The 21,834-nt window shown below is 47.5% G+C and overlaps 1 protein-coding gene across 2 annotated transcripts in view; it reads right to left on the bottom strand.

Annotated features, from left to right (window-relative positions):
* The window catches only part of xrn2 (5'-3' exoribonuclease 2), a 113,384-nt gene extending 92,241 nt beyond the window's left edge, over positions 1-21,143 (bottom strand). The window contains exons 1-10 of one of the 2 annotated variants that reach the window (XM_041975807.1): positions 20,939-21,143; positions 19,907-20,034; positions 18,995-19,106; positions 18,710-18,821; positions 17,447-17,505; positions 10,204-10,293; positions 9,996-10,068; positions 9,860-9,910; positions 2,241-2,398; positions 2,082-2,156 (exon numbers count right to left, since the gene is read on the bottom strand). In XM_041975807.1, coding sequence (XP_041831741.1) covers positions 2,082-2,156; positions 2,241-2,398; positions 9,860-9,910; positions 9,996-10,068; positions 10,204-10,293; positions 17,447-17,505; positions 18,710-18,821; positions 18,995-19,106; positions 19,907-20,034; positions 20,939-21,013 — 933 coding nt within the window. In that variant the 5' untranslated portion in view covers positions 21,014-21,143. The remainder of the gene's footprint in view (positions 1-2,081; positions 2,157-2,240; positions 2,399-9,859; positions 9,911-9,995; positions 10,069-10,203; positions 10,294-17,446; positions 17,506-18,709; positions 18,822-18,994; positions 19,107-19,906; positions 20,035-20,938) is intronic. The other variant, XM_041975806.1, reaches the window with a different exon arrangement.
* Between the last annotated feature and the right edge of the window lie 691 nt (positions 21,144-21,834).

Genomic DNA, 21,834 nt, shown 5'->3' with positions numbered 1-21,834 from the left:
TGGTGACATTGTAATATAAGTCTGTGTGTCATCTGCGTAGCTATGGTAACTAATGTTGTTCTTTATGACCTGTGCCAGTGGGAGCATGTAGATGTTAAACAGAAGAGGCCCCAGGATGGAACCTTGGGGAACTCCACATGTAATTCTTGTCTGCTCAGATGTAAAGTTACCTACTGACACGAAGTACTTCCTGTTCTCTAAATAAGATTTAAACCAGTGTAGCACCAGAGAGGCCACCCAGTTCTCCAGTCGGGAGTAATATGTTGTGGTCGACTGTAGCAAATGCAGCACTGAGGTCCAGTAAGACTAAGACTGACATTTTTCCATCGTCTGTGTTCAAACATATGTCATTAAAGACTTTGGTCCGAGCATCTCGGTGCTGTGGTCCAACACAGGTGTCCAAACACCTGCAGAGGCCTCTGGAGCATATATATATATATATATATATATATATATATATATATATATATATATATATATATATATATATATGCCAGAGTTGAGACTGGTTTTCCACCTGCTAGATAGCAATAGTTGTTTGGGATATCAGCTTGTTGTGGTATGTGGGCTTTGTCTGAAAACTGGAAGAAAGTGGCGCCACTCAGTCTTCTATTCCTCATTTATTATTTTGCTGTTTGACCTTCAGCTGGAGACCAGCTGAATAAAACTGTTTCTCACTAATGAATCATCAGAGTCTCTCCCGACTTCACGCGAGTCGGGATGACCACTCTCTTACTTGCAAGTAATTCTTTATTCTTTATTATACTTCTCCTGTAATAAACCTTATATACTTTTACTCATTCCAGACTCTTGGTAATTTTTCTACAACAATATATATATATATATATATATATATATATATATATGTATGTATCGTTCTCAAGGCTGCATTCACATCTTCCAGGAAACTTTCTGATGGTGCTCCACTCAGCCTCTGTAATTGGCGTCGGGGTTGCCTGATGTTCATTTTCACCATGATCTTATCTCTTAGGTCAGTCGCTGCCTCGCTCAGCGTGATTGTGCTTATTGGGGCTTCGTACCCCATCTTTGGATGGGGAGTTGTTGTTAACTCCCCTCTGACCTGGCGTCCTGGCTCCCCCTTGCAGTAGCATTTGTGTTGTACCTCGTCAATCTCAAGCTGTGATAGCAGTTGCCGTCTGTGGATGTTGGAACGTTGAGCTACTAGTTGTTTGGCAGTGAGTATTGATTGTTGGTTTCGAAGATTCCATATTTCCCACTTTCTCTGCATGTAACCTCTGACTAGGGTTACTGGAGTAGTAACATTCCAACAGAGCCTCTCGCCTCTCGTCCATTTCCGTCTTGTTCCAGTAGCCCACTTCTCGCCAGGTTGCTCTGGTTCCCCAGCACCTGACGCAGAGCTTGTTTGAACGGGCAACGTCTGAGCCTGTATGTCTCAACAGAGACATACATAGAGACAATCCTGATCCAGAAGGATCACCTGAAGGGAACAGTTCCATCTAACTATCGGCCAATAACCTGTCTCCCCACACGTGGAAGCTCATGTCAGTCATCAGGGTGGCTAAGATAAGTGGGCACATGGATCAATACATGAGCACAGCACAGAAGGGCATTGGTAAAAATACCAGAGGAGCAAAACGTGAGAGCCTACGGTCTTCGCGTTAGCTGCTAACGTGAGAGCCCGCGGTCTTCGCGTTAGCTGCTAACGTGAGAGCCCGCGGTCTTCGCATTAGCTGCTAACGTGACAGCCCGCAGTCTTCGCGTTAGCTGGGGGGTAGGGTCGCATTACCAGAAATGACAACAAAAAAAAAAAAAAAAAAAAAAAAATCGATCTCCCAAGTTTTATGAATCATTATTGTATTTTTGTTTTCCTTTGAACCAGTTAAAATCGATAGGTTTTTTTAGCCCAGCCCTCTTCAGATGGGTTATGAAAGAGCAGTAGAGTAGTAGCCTTCTCAGCCATCATATCATCCACATGCTGGAAGGGAGATGCCTCACATGTTTCTGGGATATGCATCCTAACATTTAACTGCTTCAGAAAGAGGGTGGCGGCTTAGCTTTAGTGTGAGGGAAATGAAAGCGGGTAAGTTTAAAGGACTAACCTCCCGCAGAACACAGAGTCTGATGAAAATAAACTCCTGCTCAGAGGTGGGCATGGTGTCTGCAAACTCATCGTGCTGAAAGAGAAAAGGTATGAATCAGTGACGTTGCAGCTGTTAGTGGTGTGGAAAGGTAACTTTCAGCAGGTGAGTTCAGCTCACCTGTCCCTGCTTCTCTCTGGCCACGCCCTGACACTCTTTGATCTCGTGGCCCATCTGCCCGCAGAGAGCACACGGCCGTGGTTTGTTGGGCTTAAACTCCTCTCTGATGATGGTGAAGTTGGGCTCATGTGTGGCCAGACCCAGCATGATCAGGTCAGCTGACATGGGGAAGAAAGGTTATTTCAGTTACTCTGACCACTGTGGAGGAGGAAAAGAATTCCAACACAAGGCCGATGTCTGGCAGCCAGTCAAGCTAAACATGTATGGTGCCTGTTCACGGCCCAATATGACTCACCAGGCTACGAAATGGTTGATGCATCACATCCTCAACTTTATTTGTTACACACATCAGACATAAACAGAATGATAGCTATTTAAATGATAAATGAAAGCTTTAGATACATTTTCACAGCACCTTCAAGCACTCTGAATGTTACCTGTAGCTTACCTGTTACCTTACGGCAGATACCTGTCACTCATCCAGTTTGATTTATAAAGCACTTTTCATGCACACAGCACATTACATACCATTATTTATGCATTAAAACAAGTCTTCACACACTAAAGTGTATAACATGGCAATTTAAAAACACACACCTCATTACAGTCTTGTACATACACACACACAGTACATGTACACCGCCCTCATACTAATAATGTAATAATAAAACAAATAAATAAAAGTAAACAACAGGAGGTCCTTTGGAGTATGCAGGCCTCTGCTAAGGACATTTTATGACTCTGTGGTAGCCTCTGCTGTCCTCTACGCTGTTGTCTGCTGGGGAGCGAGCAGCACTGACCGGGACAGGAAGAGACTGAACAAGCTGGTCAGGAGGGCCAGCTCTGTCCTGGGCTGCCCGCTGGACTCTGTGGAGGAGGTGGGTGAGAGGAGGATGTTGGCCAAGCTCACATCCATCATGGACAACACCTCTCACCCGCTGCACCAGACTGTGGAGGGGCTGAGCAGCTCCTTCAGCAGCAGACTGAGACACCCTCAGTGTAGGAAGGAGCTACCGCAGGTCCTTCATTCCCACTGCTGTCAGACTGTACAACTTATCTGTATAGTCATAATACTGTGTAATATTTATTTATATTTTACTGTGTAATATTTATTTATATTTTACTGTGCAATACCCCCCATTATCAATGTCATCATATTCTTCATATCCCACCATCACCATGTAAATATGTATATAGTCTGTGAGGTTGTTTTCTTTTGCACTGTCATTTATATATATATATATATATGTATATATTTTATATATGTATATATATAGTATATATGTATAATTTTATATTTATAATGCTACATTTTTGTTTTTTTGGAGCCAGGCCTGGAGGTGGGGTACCTGGTGGCCGGGTCTTTGCCCATGGGGCCCGGTCGGGCTCAGCCCGAAAGGGTGACATGGGCCCCCCTCCTGTGGGTTCGCCACCTGCAGGAGGGGCCATAGGGGTTGGGTGAGGTGAGCTGGGCGGCTGCCAGAGGCAGGGACCCTGGCGTCTGATCCTCGGCTGCAGAAGCTAGCTCTAGGGACGTGGAACATGGCGGGAAGGAGCCTGAGCTGGTGGGCGAGGTTGAGTGGTTCCGGCTAGATATACCATACCACATTTATTTATACGGGAGGTGGACAGATGTGCTGCTGCAAGACCATGTAGAGACAAAAACAAATAGCAGAACCTTAAAATTAAGCCATAAATAACAGGAAGCCAGAGCGACGAAGCCAACAGCAGTGATCTGCCCTCGTTTCCTTGTACCTGTTAAAATGGAGCTGCGGTTAATCCCTCATAAAAGAGACTTACAGTAATCGAGCCGGGAGGTTAGAAACACATGGATTACCGATAGGGCTGGGCAATATATCGAGATTTTCAAATATATTCATTTTCATTTATTAAACAGGAAAAGATTAAAACAATCGGGCCTGAGTCAGTTTAAGAACTGTTTTTCAGCAGGTTCCTGCTCTGCAGAACATACAAACCAGACACACATCACAAATTCCAAGACAAGACAGTACAATCATACAAACACAAACCAAGAGAAGCAGCTTTAGGGGAGGCTATGGAGCCACCTCAATGGTCACAGCTGTACCTGTCCATTAGATGGCGAACAAATATTCTTTTAAATAGTCTGTGATGTTATAGTCCTGATGTGCTGTGGGATCTCATTCCAGGCTTTAGTGAGCACATAAAAGAAAGCTCTCTGACCATAGCAGTTCCTAAAGGCCGGTAAAGGCAAAAGTCCATTTGTAACAGATCTAGTCGAGCGTTCGGACCGTGAGCTGAGTTTTGGTACCAACGCAGTAAGCGCTGCTGAGATGTGTCCATTCAAGATTTGATAATACAGTTTAATCCTATGGCTTATTGTACAGTTCTGAAATGTCAAAGCTTTAGACGATAGTGAAGAGCAATGGTGAGTCCAGCCTGGAAGCCTGTTATTGAGACTAATCAGACGCAATATAGAAGAAGGGAATATGCTTTATATCGAGATAGCTTGTTTTGAGTTAGAAACATCTTTTCTTTTGCATTTCACACAGCTGTATTTTTGTTGTGGTCATTGAAAAGCATTTTTCATTCATTTTGTTTTAGGAGATTTTAATTTAATGTAAAGCTACTTTAATTTCAGTCAACTGTTTTAATGCACATGTGCTGCCGATCCTTAATAAAAGTGTAGTTAGCACTGAAGGCTGTAAACTAGAACTGTCTCTTTGGTTACTTGACAAAGAAAAATATATCGAGATATATATCGTATATCGTGATTCAGGTAAAAAATATCGAGATATAAGATTTAGTTCATATTGCCCAGCCCTAATTACCGACTCCACATCACGACTTGAAAGAAATGGTTTAAGCTTTGGAAGACGTCTGAGATGAAAGAGGAGGATTTTACCACCCCATTAGGGCGTCATCTGTTTTCACACTGAAGACTTCGAGGGTGGAGTCAAAGCTGAGAGATCAGTACACGGGGCACCTGTGGACCAGCTGGGACTAGGGTTGCAAATTTCCAGGAATTTTCATAGTTGGAAACTTTCCATGGGAATTAACCGGAAATTTACAAAATTTAGGTTTATTCACTTAAGAGGAAATTAAAGGTCCCACATTATACATTTTTTCAACAACTTCATCTGGGTGTCAGAGGTCCAACAACCTCGTTTTCAGAAATCCAGCCTTGGTCCTTCATCTCAGCCGTTCCAGATGTGGCTCTACGGAGAACAGCTGTTTCTGTGTCTGAACCTTTGAACGTTCCTGAGTGGAGCCTGGCCACGCCCCTCTCTGGGAGAGGATCCGGCTTTCGCTGCTCGGTGATTTCAGAGGACAGGCTCATCTAGCTGGGGGGGCAGGTCAATGGCAGTGTCCAATATCAGGGGCAGTGTTTGTTTCCCTTCATGAGGTCACAAAGGGAAAGATCTCAGACTCCCCCCTCTGAGTGGAGCAAGTAAGAGAGAAAGGAGACAGAATTCTCTCAGCCTCATACAGGCTAGGGGGACACGTATGATGTTAGAAAACCTTTAGATGGTGAATTTTGCATAATATGGGACCTTTAAATATAGTTGAGCAAAATATATTGTAGCATCATCTTGGCTAGAACAAGCAGATTTAAGCACAGTTGTGTATCTATGCCATTCAATCAGGGTTAGGGTTGGTTAGCTTACTGCAGGGCTTTTGGAGGCCACACCCCCTACATGCACTGTGCATTCCTCCATCACACGAACTGGTGATTTCTTCAACCCTGGAGCACTGAGGCCACACTTACGCTTGCAACTACATAAAGTCAACCAAGTTTCCAGAATATTATGGGGTAAATTTATTTTATACATCAGTTGTAAAATACTTTAAAGAAAACTCCAGTTAACTATTTATCTGTTCATGCCGTTAAATTAGCGTTAGTGTTTATAAAAGCTTTGTTGTTATCTTATTTTACAGAAAAATGTTGCTTTGCCATCCAATGTTTGGAGGCATTTCACACAAACTAATGATGAAGGAAAGTCTTTGCATGTGTGTAAATATTGTGCAAACACATACGTAAAAAAATACATACAAAAATGCAGCAGCATGCCAAAAATTTCCTGAAGGCTCAAAATATATTTCCAAAATTCCCCAACTTAACTTCCCATGGAATGTTTCTGGAAATTTATCAGAAATTTACCGGAAATTTTCATCCCCTTTGCAACCCTAGTTGGGACAAAATAATAATCATCCTTTATTAGTCCCACGGTGGGAAATTCTTTCTCTGCATTTAGCCCATCCTAGTTGCTAGGAGCGACTAGGATGGGCCAAATTCCAGCGCAGTCGGGGGTTAAAGGCCTTGCTCAGGGACCCACAGTGGGATATTTTACCTTGAACCCAGGTTCTCCAATGGGCTATCACTCCCCATAAAATAAAACCACTTTAGTTTTATGTTCATTAAAATTTAAAAAGTTAAGAACCGTCCATGATTTCATATCACTAAGACAGTCAAGAAAGGGTTGAATAGAGTGACCATAGATCCCACTGGCAAAAGGTACAGTGAAAAAAAAAGAAAAAAAGAACAGAGCCTTGTGGCACCCCCCATGGCAAGCCAGCACTGGAGGAGGTAGAAACATGAATCCTCATACAAAAGCTCCTGTCAGAGGTAAGACTTCATCCACTGGAGAGCTGAGCCCGCAATTCCCACTCATTGCTCCAGCCGAGAAATCAAAATATCATGGCCACCATGTCAAAAGCAGCGGTAAGATCTAAAATACAAGCAGTACATAGATTCAACAGTCAGCTGCTAGAAAAAGGTCAGTGAATTACTTCTGTGCTGTGAAATGCCTTAAAACCAGACTGAAATACTTCTGGAATTTTCATGCTCACTTTAGACTCATCCAGAAAGTCCAGATGTTGAGTTTTCTTCCTTTAGCAGAGCATATTTAAAGTCCTTTGATAGCAGTCCAACTGATATGGAAAATCCCAGGTAAAAGGACTAGAAATGACACTCAATTTCTCGGCCAACCACCAGAGGTCTGGGCCTCTGGTGGAGGAGGAGGAGGAGGCCACATTTACCTATTTGGGGGCTTCGTGGTGTCAGTTTAACCCCAAAAGGCATTGGAAATGGACAAAATACCACTCTGTGGACAGGGCCAGCTAATGGACAAAAGAAGGCCTAATGGACATGGTAAGGGTCAGCAAACCCCTCTAATATGGGGTTCTATAGATGGTGGACACATTGCCTGTTTATGGCCCGGTCGATCGATGCTACGTGGCGCATGGAGTGTCCGTTTGCCCACAGCTCCTGCCAGACGAAGCATTGATGCTATGAACTGGCCGCCCGTTCCCCAGACCTGAATCCTGCTGAGCACATCTGGCACGTCATGTCTCGCTCCATCCACCAATGCTACAATGACCACAGACTGTCCAGGAGCTGGCGGATGCTTTAGTCCAGGTCTGGGAGGAGATCCCTCAGGAGACCATCCGCCACCTCATCAGGAGCATGGCCAGGCGTTTTAGGGAGGTCCTACAGGCACGTGGAGACCACACACACTACTGAGCCTCATTCTGACTTGTTTTAAGGACATTACATCAAAGCTGGATCAGCCTGTAGTTGTTTTTCACTTTAGTTTGTTAGTGTGTCTCCAAATCCAGACCTCCATGGGTTAATACATTTGATTTCCATTGATCATTTTTGTGTGATTTTGTTGTCGGCACATTCAACTATGTCAAGAACAAAGTATTTAATAAGAAGATTTCATTCATTCAGATCTAGGATGTTATTTTAGTGTTCCCTTTGTTTTTCTGAGCAGTGTATAAACCCTTTCTACCACCAGCCAGCTACTGTGTTGAGAGGAGAGCTCCTCAGAATCCGGTCATAGTTTCCCTAACCCCCCATGATCAGAGCTGTGTCTCCAACATCTGCACAGCAGCGATTCAGAGGAGACGTCTCCTGGCTTCCGTGGCGGTGCCGTGGACCTGGTTGACATGAGACTGATAAATGTAGTTTGCTTTAGCTAGCGCATCCAAGAACAAGACTTTTGGTTAAATATGTGACGTGTGAACATGAACCGCAAGTTTCCTCCTTCTCAGCTGATCCATAAACACACGCAGCAAGAGAGAAAAGCCGATCAGCTGACCCTAACCCTAACCCTCTTCTCTTTCTACCAAACAGAATAATCTCAGTTTTGTCTTCATCTAATTGTAGAAAATTCTCCCTCTGCCTTACTCTGTCTGTAAGTCTGCTGGACTGCAGTCGTCTGGTGACAGAGACATAAAGTTGTGTATCATCAGCATAACTTTGATAATTAATGCTATACTTCGGTAATATGTGACCCAAAGAGAGCAGATACAAGTTGAACAGAAGAGGTCCAAGGACTGATCCCTGGGGGACTCCACAAGTCACGGCCACTTGCTCGGATTCATAGTTGCCGATCGGAACTAAATAACTCCAGCTTTCTAACAGGACCTGGACCAGTTAAGGATCGCTACAGAAAGTAACAGACAAGAACCATGACTGAAACTTGACTAGAACCAGGAATGATAACAGACCAGAACCAGTCCTTTACCACAGTGACCAGAGAGCTGTTTCAGGGTTGTGATGAGGTTGGAAGCTGGACTGAAATTTCTCTTTTCATTTAAAAGCTGGTGAAATCCAACTTTCTTAGTAATTTGGATATAAGAGGTCAGAGACGGTCTATAGGTGTTCATGACAGAGGCGTCTAGGGGAGGGGCTTGATGGCAGCCATCTTTAGAGCCTGATGCCAGCGAGCTGTTAACTATCAGTAGGAGACCAGTTTCTACTGAGGTAAGAACTGGTTTAAAAGTGGGATGGGATCATGTCCAGAGTTCATGTTGCTGGTTTCAGATTGTTTCCTGGAGAATGTTTAAATTCACCACATTAAACTGTGACATAACATCAGAATTATTTCCAGGTTTTAGACACAGACTAGTTTTCTTGTGACTGTGTGGAATTAATATTTTGTCTAATGGTTTTAATGTTTTGGCTAAAAAAGTTTTATTTCTCAGTGGAGAGGAGCTGTGGGCTGAACTGGAAGTTTTCAGTCGTAGCAAACAGAGAATTGTTGACGTTCTTGTGGATCATTCCAGATAGATGCAGTTCTCTGGCCTTCACAGCTCAGTGTTATAGCTACGCAGGCTTTGTTTCTACAGCTCAGAGTCAGTCTGAAGTTCATTTTCCGTCATTTCCGCTCAGTTTTCCTGCTTTCTCTCTTTAGGCTGGTAACCACAGTGGTGGGTCTCCATGCTGGTTTCTATTTGCTCAAGGTGCTCCTCGTTCTTTTCGGGGCCACAGCATCCGCTATCAAGCGCTACATTTTATTTTACATGTATTGTTTGTAAAGAGCTTTGGGCAGCATGACCTGTTGTAAATATGCTATATAAATAAACCTGCCCTGACCTAGCCGAAGCTAACATTAGCTCAGCGTGCTATCAGCTAGTTCATCATATTAGTGCCTGTCCATCATTATCCAGCAGAAGCAAGAAAAGTAACCATCAACCTAGAAATGGACTGTATGACATAGCTGCCTCCATTCAGAATCGTCCCATTCAAGGGGGTAGACGCATCTTTCTGCGGGTTTTTTTGCAGCATGTCAGCGGCAGGTCTGAAGCCTGATCGCAGCGCTACGTTTTAGATGGAGAATTTAAAGACTTACCGTCAGCTCCACACAGGCAGTGGTGAGTGTTGGGGTCATGGTTGGGCTGAGCTGTGAAAGGGAGGAATTAACAGCAAGTCAAACAAAGCCCTGTGTATTCACCTGAACTCTTCATGCATGTGTGCAGCATCTGTACCTCTCTGTCTCCGGATAAAATCCATGATCTTGTGTTCACCTTCACCTGGAACACTGGCATCAGACAGGAAGACCTGGATGAACGTAGAGAAAAATTTAGTGCCCGAACACAACATGTCCAAGGATAAGAGCTGCAAAGTAACACACAATGGGAATTAGATTAAATGTTTCATTATTGTAAACTTTAGGAAAGCTGGAGCTTCACTCACGACAACGTTCTTCCATCCGGGATCGTTGCTGAGACGATCGGCCACGTAGTACCGAAGACACTGAGCCAGGTTGTCCATGAACTCTGTTCCCTGCACACACGAGTCATTTACAGCCTGTTAGACGGGCCCGGCAGCTAAACCCCGTCTCTACACAAACGATAGCTTTTCAGAATATTCCATTTTCAGTTTGGTTCTACCTTTATCTAAACTGAAACCTTTATTTCAGGCTGACTTCATGGTCTACAGAAAACAAAGGCAGTGAAGTATTTGATGCTGAAGCACAATGAAAACTTAAAAACCACAAATACGCTGTCAGGTAGTTCAGGAAGTCTCAAACTGGTGAGGGTGTCAGGTTTGGGTATAAAAGCAGCATCCACCACAGGCTGGGTTATGTTTCACCATTCGTCATTCACATCCCTGCATCCGGACCGCATCTAAGCCACAGCATTCGGACCGCATCTAAGCCACAGCATCCGGACCGCATCTATGCCACAGCATCTGGACCGCATCTAAGCCACAGCATTCGGACCGCATCTAAGCCACAGCATCCGGACCGCATCTATGCCACAGCATCCGGACCGCTTCTGTGCGACAGCATCCGGACCGCATCTACGCCACAGCATCCGGACCGCATCTATGCCACAGCATCCGGACCGCATCTACGCCACAGCATCCGGACCGCATCTAAGCCCCATCTAAGCCACAGCATCCGGACCGCATCTATGCCACAGCATCCGGACCGCATCTAAGCCCCATCTAAGCCACTGCATCCGGACCGCATCTGTGCCACAGCATCCGGACCGCATCTAAGCCACAGCATCTGGACCGCATCTAAGCCACAGCATCCGGACCGCATCTACGCCACAGCATCTGGACCGCATCTAAGCCACAGCATCTGGACCGCATCTAAGCCACAGCATCCGGACCGCATCTACGCCACAGCATCTGGACCGCATCTATGCCACAGCATTAGGACCGCATCTAAGCCACTGAATCCGGACCGCATCTAAGCCACAGCATCCGGACCGCATCTAAGCCACAGCATCTGGACCGCATCTAAGCCACAGCATCCGGACCGCATCTATGCTACAGCATCCGGACCGTATCTAAGCCACAGCATCCGGACCGCATCTAAGCCACAGCATCCGGACCGCATCTAAGCATCCGGACCGCGTCTAAGCCACAGCATCCGGACCGCATCTAAGCCACAGCATCCGGACCGCATCTAAGCCACAGCATCCGGACCGTATCTATGCCACAGCATCCGGACCGCATCTAAGCCACATCTAAGCTACAGCATCCGGAACGCATCTATGCCACAGCATCCGGACCGTATCTAAGCCACATCTAAGCCACAGCATCCGGACCGCATCTATGCCACAGCATCCGAACCGCATCTAAGCCACTGCATCCGGACCGCATTTAAGCCACAGCATCCGGACCGCATCTATGCCACAGCATCCGGACCGCATCTAAGCCCCATCTAAGCCACAGCATCCGGACCGCATCTATACCACAGCATCCGGACCGCTTCTGCGCGACAGCATCCGGACCGCATCTACGCCACAGCATCCGGACCGCATCTACGCCACAGCATCCGGACCGCATCTACGCCACAGCATCCGGACCGCATCTAAGCCCCATCTAAGCCACAGCATCCGGACCGCATCTAAGCCACAGCATCCGGACCGCATCTAAGCCCCATCTAAGCCACAGCATCCGGACCGCATCTATGCCACAGCATCCGGACCGCATCTAAGCCCCATCTAAGCCACAGCATCCAGACCGCATCTATGCCACAGCATCCAGACCGCTTCTGTGCGACAGCATCCGGACCGCATCTACGCCACAGCATCCGGACCGCATCTAAGCCCCATCTAAGCCACAGCATCCGGACCGCATCTATGCCACAGCATCCGGACCGCTTCTGTGCGACAGCATCCGGACCGCATCTACGCCACAGCATCCGGACCGCATCTACGCCACAGCATCTGGACCGCATCTATGCCACAGCATTAGGACCGCATCTAAGCCACTGAATCCGGACCGCATCTAAGCCACAGCATCTGGACCGCATCTAAGCCACAGCATCCGGACCGCATCTATGCGACAGCATCCGGACCGCATCTATGCCACAGCATCCGGACCGCATCTATGCCACAGCATCCGGACCGCATCTAAGCCACTGCATCCGGACCGCATCTATGCCACAGCATCCAGACCGCATCTAAGCCACAGCATCTGGACCGCATCTAAGCCACAGCATCCGGACCGCATCTACGCCACAGCATCTGGACCGCATCTATGCCACAGCATTAGGACCGCATCTAAGCCACTGAATCCGGACCGCATCTAAGCCACAGCATCCGGACCGCATCTAAGCCCCATCTAAGCCACAGCATCCGGACCGCATCTACGCCACAGCATCTGGACCGCATCTATGCCACAGCATTAGGACCGCATCTAAGCCACTGAATCCGGACCGCATCTAAGCCACAGCATCTGGACCGCATCTAAGCCACAGCATCTGGACCGCATCTAAGCCACAGCATCCGGACCGCATCTATGCCACAGCATCCGGACCGTATCTAAGCCACAGCATCCGGACCGCATCTAAGCCACAGCATCCGGACCGCATCTAAGCATCCGGACCGCGTCTAAGCCACAGCATCCGGACCGCATCTAAGCCACAGCATCCGGACCGCATCTAAGCCACAGCATCCGGACCGTATCTATGCCACAGCATCCGGACCGCATCTAAGCCACATCTAAGCCACAGCATCTGGACCGCATCTAAGCCACAGCATCCGGAACGCATCTATGCCACAGCATCCGGACCGTATCTAAGCCACATCTAAGCCACAGCATCCGGACCGCATCTATGCCACAGCATCCGAACCGCATCTAAGCCACTGCATCCGGACCGCATTTAAGCCACAGCATCCGGACCGCATCTAAGACATATCGGCTACGGTAAGGTAGCATAAAGACACCAGATCTCTGCTGCAGACACGCATCATCCAACTCCCTGCCTTTAGAAAGAAAATAACTAAAGAAATAGACACAGTATGTGATAAAGAAGACTGGAGAAAGGGTCTAAAAGCCAAACTGTTACTTAATCCAGTTGTTAGCCATGTTTACATGCTGAAAACTAAAGCAAATGTCCTCCATCAGGTTACAGCCTGATCGGACCTGTCCCGATATTCCCACGCATCCCACGTGTGGATGGAATAAACCACCTCTACGTGCAGATCAACAACAGAAGAAGAAGAAACAACCGTATTTATCGCTATCATACACTTTCATCTGTTCAGTCCCTTTACATCTCAGGCGCTGCATTTGTACGAAACGCAGTTAGCTGGATTTGGCGTCGCCTGTCTTCTACAGCCCAGAGCTCAGAATGAACCGAGAACCATGCGACGCAAGGCTGAGCTCACAGGATGCACGGTGAGCTCCACATGAGGAGTTTCTAAATCTGAAGAAGAGTTTTATCTGCTAGAGACCCTGCACAAGAAGATAAAAACCAGGGAGGACAGGTTGATGGTGCTGCAGGGAGGGGTGGGAGGAAGCTCGAGTGGACCCGTACACGCCAGGACCGAGGGTGATCCATCACTGATCAATACAGCCCATTTTATTTCTATCCAGTCAGACGTGATGACTCTCTGTCACTGCTTCACAGAATTCCGGAGTCATGCTTTATTTTTATTCATGAGATCAGGTGTTGGGCCACCTACAACCTGGAAACGAACTCCACCAGATAATCAGTAGAAATAGAACTCAAAAATGACATCAATAAAATAGAATAACAACAACAACAATAATAATAATAACAATAATAACAACAACAATATGGCAAACAGGTGTCTAGGGGAGGGACCAGACAAAGTGCGGCTCAAATCACCCCTATGGTGAGGACAAAATAAGGACCCAGGTTTCCCTTGCCCGGACATGGGTCACCGGGGCCCCCCTCTGGAGCCAGGCCTGGAGGTGGGGCACTTGGTGGCTGGGTCTTTGCCCATGTGGCCCGGTCGGGCTCAGCCCGAAAGGGTGACGTGGGCCTCTCCTCCCGTGGGCTCACCACCTGCAGGAGGGGCCATAGGGGTCGGGTGCAGTGCAAGCTGGGTGGCGGCCAGAGGCGGGGACCCTGGCGGTCTGATCCTCTGCTGCAGAAGCTAGCTCTGAAACGTAGAATATCACCTCTCTGGCAGGGAAGGAGCCTGAGTTGGTGCGCAAGGTTGAGCGGTTCCGGCTAGATATAGTTAGACTCACCGCGACGCACGGCTTGGGCTCTGGAACCACTGTCCTTGAGAGGGGCTGGACCCTCTTCCATTCTGGAGTTGCTCCCGGTGAGAGGCGCAGAGCAGGTGTGGGCATGCTCATTGCCCTCCGACTTCGCACCTGTACATTGGGGTTTATTCCGGTGGACGAAAGGGTAGCCTCCCTTCGCCTTCGGGTGGGGGGACAGGTCTTGACTGTTGTTTGTGCTTATGCACCAAGCAGCAGTTCAGAGTACCCACCCTTTTTCGAGTCCTTAGAGGGGGTGTTGGAGAGCACTCCTTCTGGGGACTCCCTCGTTCTGCTGGGGGAATTCAATGCTACAGTGGACAATGACAGCGAGACCTGGAGGGGCGTAATTGGGAGGAAAGGCCCCCCTGGTCTAAATCCGAGTGGTGTTTTGTTGTTGGACTTCTGTGCTCGTCATGGACTGTCCATGGAATGTCCACATGTGCACTTGGCACCAGGACTGCTGCAGTTTGATAATCGACTTTGTAGTCGTGTTGTCGGACTTGCGGTCGCATGTCCTGGACACTCAGGTGAAGAGAGGGGCGGAGCTGTCAACTGATTAGCACCTGACGGTGAGTTGGTTCAGATGGTGGGGGAGGATGCCGGTCAGGCCTGGCAGACCCAAGCGTGTTGTGAGGGTCTGCTGGGAACGTCTGGCAGAGTCCCCTGTCAGAAAGAGTTTCAACTCCCATCTCCGGCAGAGCTTCAACCATGTCCCGGGTGAGGAGGGGGACATAGAGTCCGAGTGAGCTCTGTTCCGTGCCTCCATTGTCGAGGCGGCCAGCCGCAGCTGTGGCTGTAAGGTCATCAGTGCCTGTCGTGGCGGTAACCCCTGAACTCATTGGTGAACACCGGCAGTAAGGGATGCCGTCAAGCTGAAGGAGTCCTATCGGGCCTTTTTGGCCTGTGGGACTCCAGAGACAGCTGATGGGCATCGGTGGGCTAAGTGGTCATTAAGGCAAAAACTCAGGCATGGGAGGAGTTTGGAGAGGCCATGGAGAATGACTTCCGGACGGCTTCGAGGACATTCAGCAGTGCCCCATCAACAATGTGTACAGGGGGGATGGGGGGCTGCTGACCTTGACTCGGGACGTTGTGAGGCGGTGGAGGGAATACTTCGAAGACCTTCTCAATCCCAGCAACATATCTTCCGATGAGGAAGCAGAGTCTGGGGTAGCTGGTGCTGGCTCTCCTATCTCTGGGGCTGAAGTCTCTGAGGTGGTTAAAAAGCTCCTCGGTGACAGGGCCCCGGGGGTCGATGAGGTCCGCCCAGAGTTCCTTAAGGCTCTGGATGCTGTAGGGCTGTCTTGGCTGACACGCCTCTGCAGCATCGCGTGGACATTGGGGACAGTTCCCCTGGACTGGCAGACTGGGGTGGTGGCCCCCCTCTTCAAAAAGGGGGACCAGAGGGTGTGCTCCAACTACAGGGGATCACACTCCTCAGCCTCCCCGGTAAGGTCTATTCAGGGGTGCTGGAGAAGAGGGTCTGTCGGATAGTCGAACCTCGGATTGAGGAGGAGCAGTGTGGTTTTCGTCCAGGTAGTGGAACAGTGGACCAGCTGTAAACTTTCTTCAGGGTCTTGGAGGGGGCATGGGAGTTCGCTGAACCAGTCTACATTTGCTTTGTGGACTTGGAGAAGAGGAGGTGCTCCGGAAGTATGGAGTGCCGGACCCCCTTGTACGAGCTGTCCGGTCCCTGTACGACCGGCGTCGGAGCTTGGTCCACATTGCCGGCAGTAAATCCGAATTATTTCCAGTGCAGGTTGGAGTCCGCCAAGACTGCCCTTTGTCACCGATACTCTTCATAACTTTTATGGACAGAATTTCTAGGCACAGCCGAGGTGTGGAGGGGATCCGGTTTGGTGGCCTCAGGATTGGGTCTCTGCTCTTTGCGGATGATGTGGTTCTGTTGGCTTCGTCAGGCCGTGATCTTAAGCTCTCACTGGAGCAATTCCCAGCCGAGTGTGAAGCAGCTGGGATGAGAATCAGCACCTCCAAGTCCAAGACCATGATCCTCAGCAGGGAAAGGTTGGAGTGCTCTCTCTGGGTCTGCAATAGGGTCCTGCCCCAAGTGGAGGAGTTCACATATCTCGGGTCTTGTTCAGGAGTGAGGGAAGGATGGAGGGAGATGGACAGGTGGATCGGTGCGGCGTCTGCAGTGATGCGGACTCTGCATCGGTCTGTCGTGGTGAAGAAGGAGCTGAGCCAAAAGGCAAAGCTCTCGATTTACTGGTCGATCTACGTTCCTACCCTCACCTGTGGTCATGAGCTGTGGGTAGTGACCGAAAGAACAAGATCACAAATACAAGCGGCCGAAATGAGTTTTCTCCGCAGGGTGGCCGGGCTCTCCCTCAGAGATAGGGTGAGAAGCTCAGTGATCCGGGAGGGGCTCAGAGTAGAGTCACTGCTCCTCCACATCGAGAGGAACCAGATGAGGTGGGTCGGGCATGTGGTTAGGATGCCTCCTGAACGCCTGGTGAGGTGTTCCAGACACGTCCCACCGGAAAGAGGACCCAGGGAAGACCCAGGACACGCGGACTGACTACATCTCTCGGTTGGCCTGGGAACGCTTCGGGATCCCTCTGGATGAGCTGGTGAATGTGGCCAGGGAGAGGGAAGTCTGGGTTTCCCTGCTTAGGCAGCTGCCCCCGCGACCGGATAAGCGGAAGAAAATGGATGGATGGATGGATGGATAATAATAACAACAACAAATATAATAATATTAATAATAATAATACTACTACTACCACTACTACTACTACTACTACTAATAATAATAATAATAATAATAATAACAACAATAACAATAATAATAATAATACTAACAATAATAATAATAACAATAACAATAATAATAATAATGTGCTTATAAATGAAAGCTGACTATGAAATGTGTGAAGTAATAAAAGTATAAAAGTGAAGGTGGACTTTCATTAAGAATAGTTGGGTAAATTCTTACTGGGGTGATGCAGTTGCTGTCAAACCTCTCTTTGATCTCCTCAGGTGGAAGATAACCTCCTGCAGAGGGAAAGAAACGAGGAAAGTTTAGACTACGAAGGGAAAGGATGGTAAAAACCAGACTGAGCATGCAGGCAGGCCAGCCAGTAAGGAGTTGCAGTAGTCAATGCGTGAAATGACCAGGAGCTGGGCCGTGTGTTCAGTCAGGTAGGGTCTGATCCTCCTGATGTTGTAGAGAGCAAATCGGCAAGATCGAGCAACCGAGGCAACATGGTCCTTAAAGGTCAGCTGGTTGTCGACCATGACACCAAGATTCCTGGTAGAAGACGTAAGCACAAGCGTGATGGAGTCAAGCTGCACGCTTAACTGTGGCGGTAAAGGTGACTGAAGACGGCACGCTCTAGTAGTTTACCAATACAATACAAACAGGAGGAGATGAAATCGCTCCATCAGAGAGCCATCAAGGTCAAAAGTAAAAGCAAAACAAACGAATCAACAAACCAGAACACATGCACACAAAAACCCCTATAGTCCAGCACAAGTAAACGTCTTAATAAATAAGCGTGATACACCATTGGCAGCACTACACTGTCGGTAAACGGGATCCAACGTACATGGATCAGGTTGATCCAGTAGCAAGTAGGTCACCCTCTCGTAAGCGGCTAGCTGAGCCATTGCTGAGGTCCATCTTTCGTAAGGTGGTAGGAATTTTCCCTCCAGTCTTAGTGAGAGCCAAAATACTCCTTCTGTTCTCAAAACAATTAAAAGTCCTTGTCCTAATCCCAATATAGACAGTTTTGAAGATTTGGAACTATTTTTTCAGGACTTCAGATATAATCTAATGAATGTTATTGATGCTGGACACGTTAAGGGTGTGCGTAGAGGCGCAGCCTCCATCTCCAGTCCGCTGGTATTAAGCTCCTGTCTTACAGTTGTTTGATTATTCAGTATAAGTCACTGCAGGTTCTAAAGATGAAACCTGCCTGGTTCCTGCCAGCTGAACTATCCTGAACTGGAGGAGGCGGTGCAGGCGGTGAACTGGCCCATCTCAGCTGATGAACTACCAGATCCAGCAGAGTCCCACATGGATCCAGTTTGTGTAACCTGAACCCAGGCCATGCGTACATGGTACGATAGTTCCCAAAAACGAAGCCTCCAGACTCCCTGGTTCACCGTGCTCTTCGCTCGTTAATCCCTAATTCAGCGGTGCCTGATCCTTTAAATGTAGAAAAGTCGGAGAAGCACGGGTGCAACGATCACTCACCTCTCTGAATGACCTCCTCCCTCACGCGCTGCTTCTCCTCCACCAGCTCAACTCCTTCTTTAGAGGCTCGAAACCGGCGCGAGCGCTGCTGGTTCATTTTAGCACGAGGAGCCTGAGCAGAGCAGCAGCCACGTTAACACATCACAGTCCACACAAACATGGAGGAAACAGCACATGCACATGGTAAAACATGGAGTTCCTCCATGTTCCTGTTATTACAGTCTCACATTTAGAGATAAATCTCAGGCTTCAGTCGGCACTTTTCTGTGAATGGTGACAACTTACCACTCCATCTATTGCCATGTAGAGAACCCTCCGTGGCCGCACAATATTAAATAATCGATCAATGTACTCGAAAATGGCGACCATCATCTCATCCTCATTTTTGGGGGCAGGTCTGTGAAGGAGAAAGGGAGAAGGAGCTTCCAATACGACATACACATGTATTTACCAGGTCATAAAATCCGGTTTATGCAGCCTCATCACAGATTACACCGATCCAACTAAACACAGAAGGAGTAACCACACTGCTTCCACCAGGACTGACGCAGCCAAGGCCTGGTGATCACCATCACCCTGTAGGTCGGGTGGAGCGGGCAGATCAGGTCAGGTCAGGGTTGGGACCCTTTTTTTGGGTGTTTTCACAGGTAAAAACTGGGAAGGGTACCATAATATTTGACCCGACCCACCAACGTAACCGATCAGACCCAAAAGGGCGGAGCTTGAGACGCTGCAATCCGTTGATTGGTTGAGGAAAAAAGTCCCTTTCTGTGTGACCTGGAATAAAAACAGAGCAGGAACGGCTCCTTGTTTCTTTTAGGTGGTTAAATCTGTTTAAAACAGCGTCTCAGGTGCTCTCAGGTGAGGTTACGCTTGGCTGTGGGAACACAACCAGGTTACAGTTTACAGACCATAACCGCCCCAGCATTCAGAGGGCCATGTGTCACACATCCTCAGCACACAGTAGCCATGAGGTCGTTGGAAGACACGACAAATACATTAAATAATAATAATAACAATAAACATGGACACAGGCTAAGACCCCGCTAGCTCAGCCAACGTACAGGCTGTCAGAGTAAAGCTGAAGGAATAAAAGACGTAGAACATCTACTGGGTCTCCTGTGAGGAGAACGGTAGCGCCGGCCTGATGGCATCACAGAAACAGACATCCAAATTAGAGAGGTAAATAAATCCTACTTGTCCTCTGGATGTGTGCACGGGTGAATTATCCCGTTCATGTCCAAGTACAAGTTGTCAAATTCCACTTCGTTGGGATTTGGCTTGGTCGTGTCAACAGGAATACGAACTCCATTACACTCCTTTGCCTGTAAAGACAAAAGACAAAATTAAAGAAAGATTCAGCATCACACCTCCAGTCCAAGATATGAAAATAAATCAAAGTGCACATTTATTCTCATCACCTTTAACTTAAATATTCTCAATTAAAACATGTCGACCCTGCAGACACCTCCTTTCATCTTTAGACAGAAGGGTGTTTAAATGTCTGCACAGCACATACATTTATACCAACTTGAACTGATTCATGCATACACTTCAATACTGGCAACTACTAAGTGAATCGGTGGTGATACAGAATTCAGAAGCAGTTTGACAACCGACGAGCTGGAAGTCCTTTAAAAACGCTCCACTTTAGAAACCAGAAAGCTCATTTCAACATGAGACGCAGTAAAAGCCGAAAGAACACGTCACCAAGTCGTCAAAGAAAGAAGATCTGGATTAAAAACAGCAGCAGAGACATGAGCCAGACCAGGGTCCTGCACCTTTTACCTCCATCCCACCAAACCAAACAGCTCAGAGCCACCAATGGCTGAAGCCAGTGTACCAGCCAGGTAAGCCAGCAGCCAGGTAAGCCAGTGTGTGTTCCTCTGGAGCAAGAGAGGTTGCAGACGTGTCTTATTTTAACCCTGTTCCCTGAATGATTAAACTGGGACATTACGCATCCGTTCTAAATCAGACGATGTTAATATTTTACACATTTATTAAATCTGAGCACATTTGTTTACAATTTCAACAGAAATAACGCATTTCGCTCTTTGTTCAAAGAAAGTTGGTTCTTCATTACGAGTTTAAACATTCAAAACACAAACAACACCCATTTAATCCCCACGTGCACACAAAATGTGTATTTAGGGTGTAAAGAAAAAACAAAAAAACTACTCCAGCTAACGATACCGTGGAAGGCTGCTAGCTAACATGCTAATCACTTACCTTCTCCTCCACACAGTGCACAATGATCGATGGATACTTTCGGCTTAGCCAGCGGAAAAATGCCGGAACTCCCATCTCCGATAAATAATTTTATATCGGTTTACCTGAAAACTGCGACTACGAAAGATAAAATAGCTTGATTAAAACACGAGACGGCTGGACATAGCGGACATATGTTCTTCTTCCGGTTCATACCATCTGTTTCTGGCGCGTTTCAGAAAGAACAAAAAGCCCACAGCGCCACCGCGGCCAGAGGTGGTACTGCAGTGCTGCAGCCGCGAGAGAGAGAGAGAGGGAGTGAGGAGTTTTTGAGTTTTAAAAGCCCTTTATTTCAGGCTACACATAGCAAAGGAAAAAAGATTAACATATACGACAACAAAAAACAAACAAAAAAAGAGGAGAAAAACTCAAAAATTTAAAACCAAACAGTTTTCCATAACTGGACACAGAACATTCTGCAAACCCCAAAATTCCACAAATTCCTCCAACCTGTTTGTAAGTTTAAAGAAATCAAATTCCAGCCTGCGCCGAGCTGCCAGTAACCTGGTGAAGACCAGGAGAACCTCCTCTGACCCTTGACCTTTGATCCTGTTCCTTCTGGTCTTCCAAATTTAACCTCACTGAAAACGAAATTTAACAGTGAGTGAACAGATTTTTTACACGCCGAATACCAAGGACCGAGGACCAAAAAAGAAATAACTGAAAGAGAACTGTTCGCCAAACCCACGAACCAAACCCCTCAAAAGCTCAAACAAACCCATCAGCCGTGAACACTGAACAAAAAGATGGTGAACTGTTTCTAACTGGAAACAAAAGGGACACCCAGACCCTGTGTTCGGATCAAGGTGTGCCAGGTAGCTGTTGGTGGCTATGGCCCCGTGCACAACCCTCCACTG

The sequence above is a fragment of the Melanotaenia boesemani genome, chromosome 22 (assembly GCF_017639745.1).
Source record: "Melanotaenia boesemani isolate fMelBoe1 chromosome 22, fMelBoe1.pri, whole genome shotgun sequence".
Classification (NCBI taxonomy): Eukaryota; Metazoa; Chordata; class Actinopteri; order Atheriniformes; family Melanotaeniidae; genus Melanotaenia; species Melanotaenia boesemani.
This window is presented reverse-complemented; position numbering and strand designations above follow the sequence as displayed.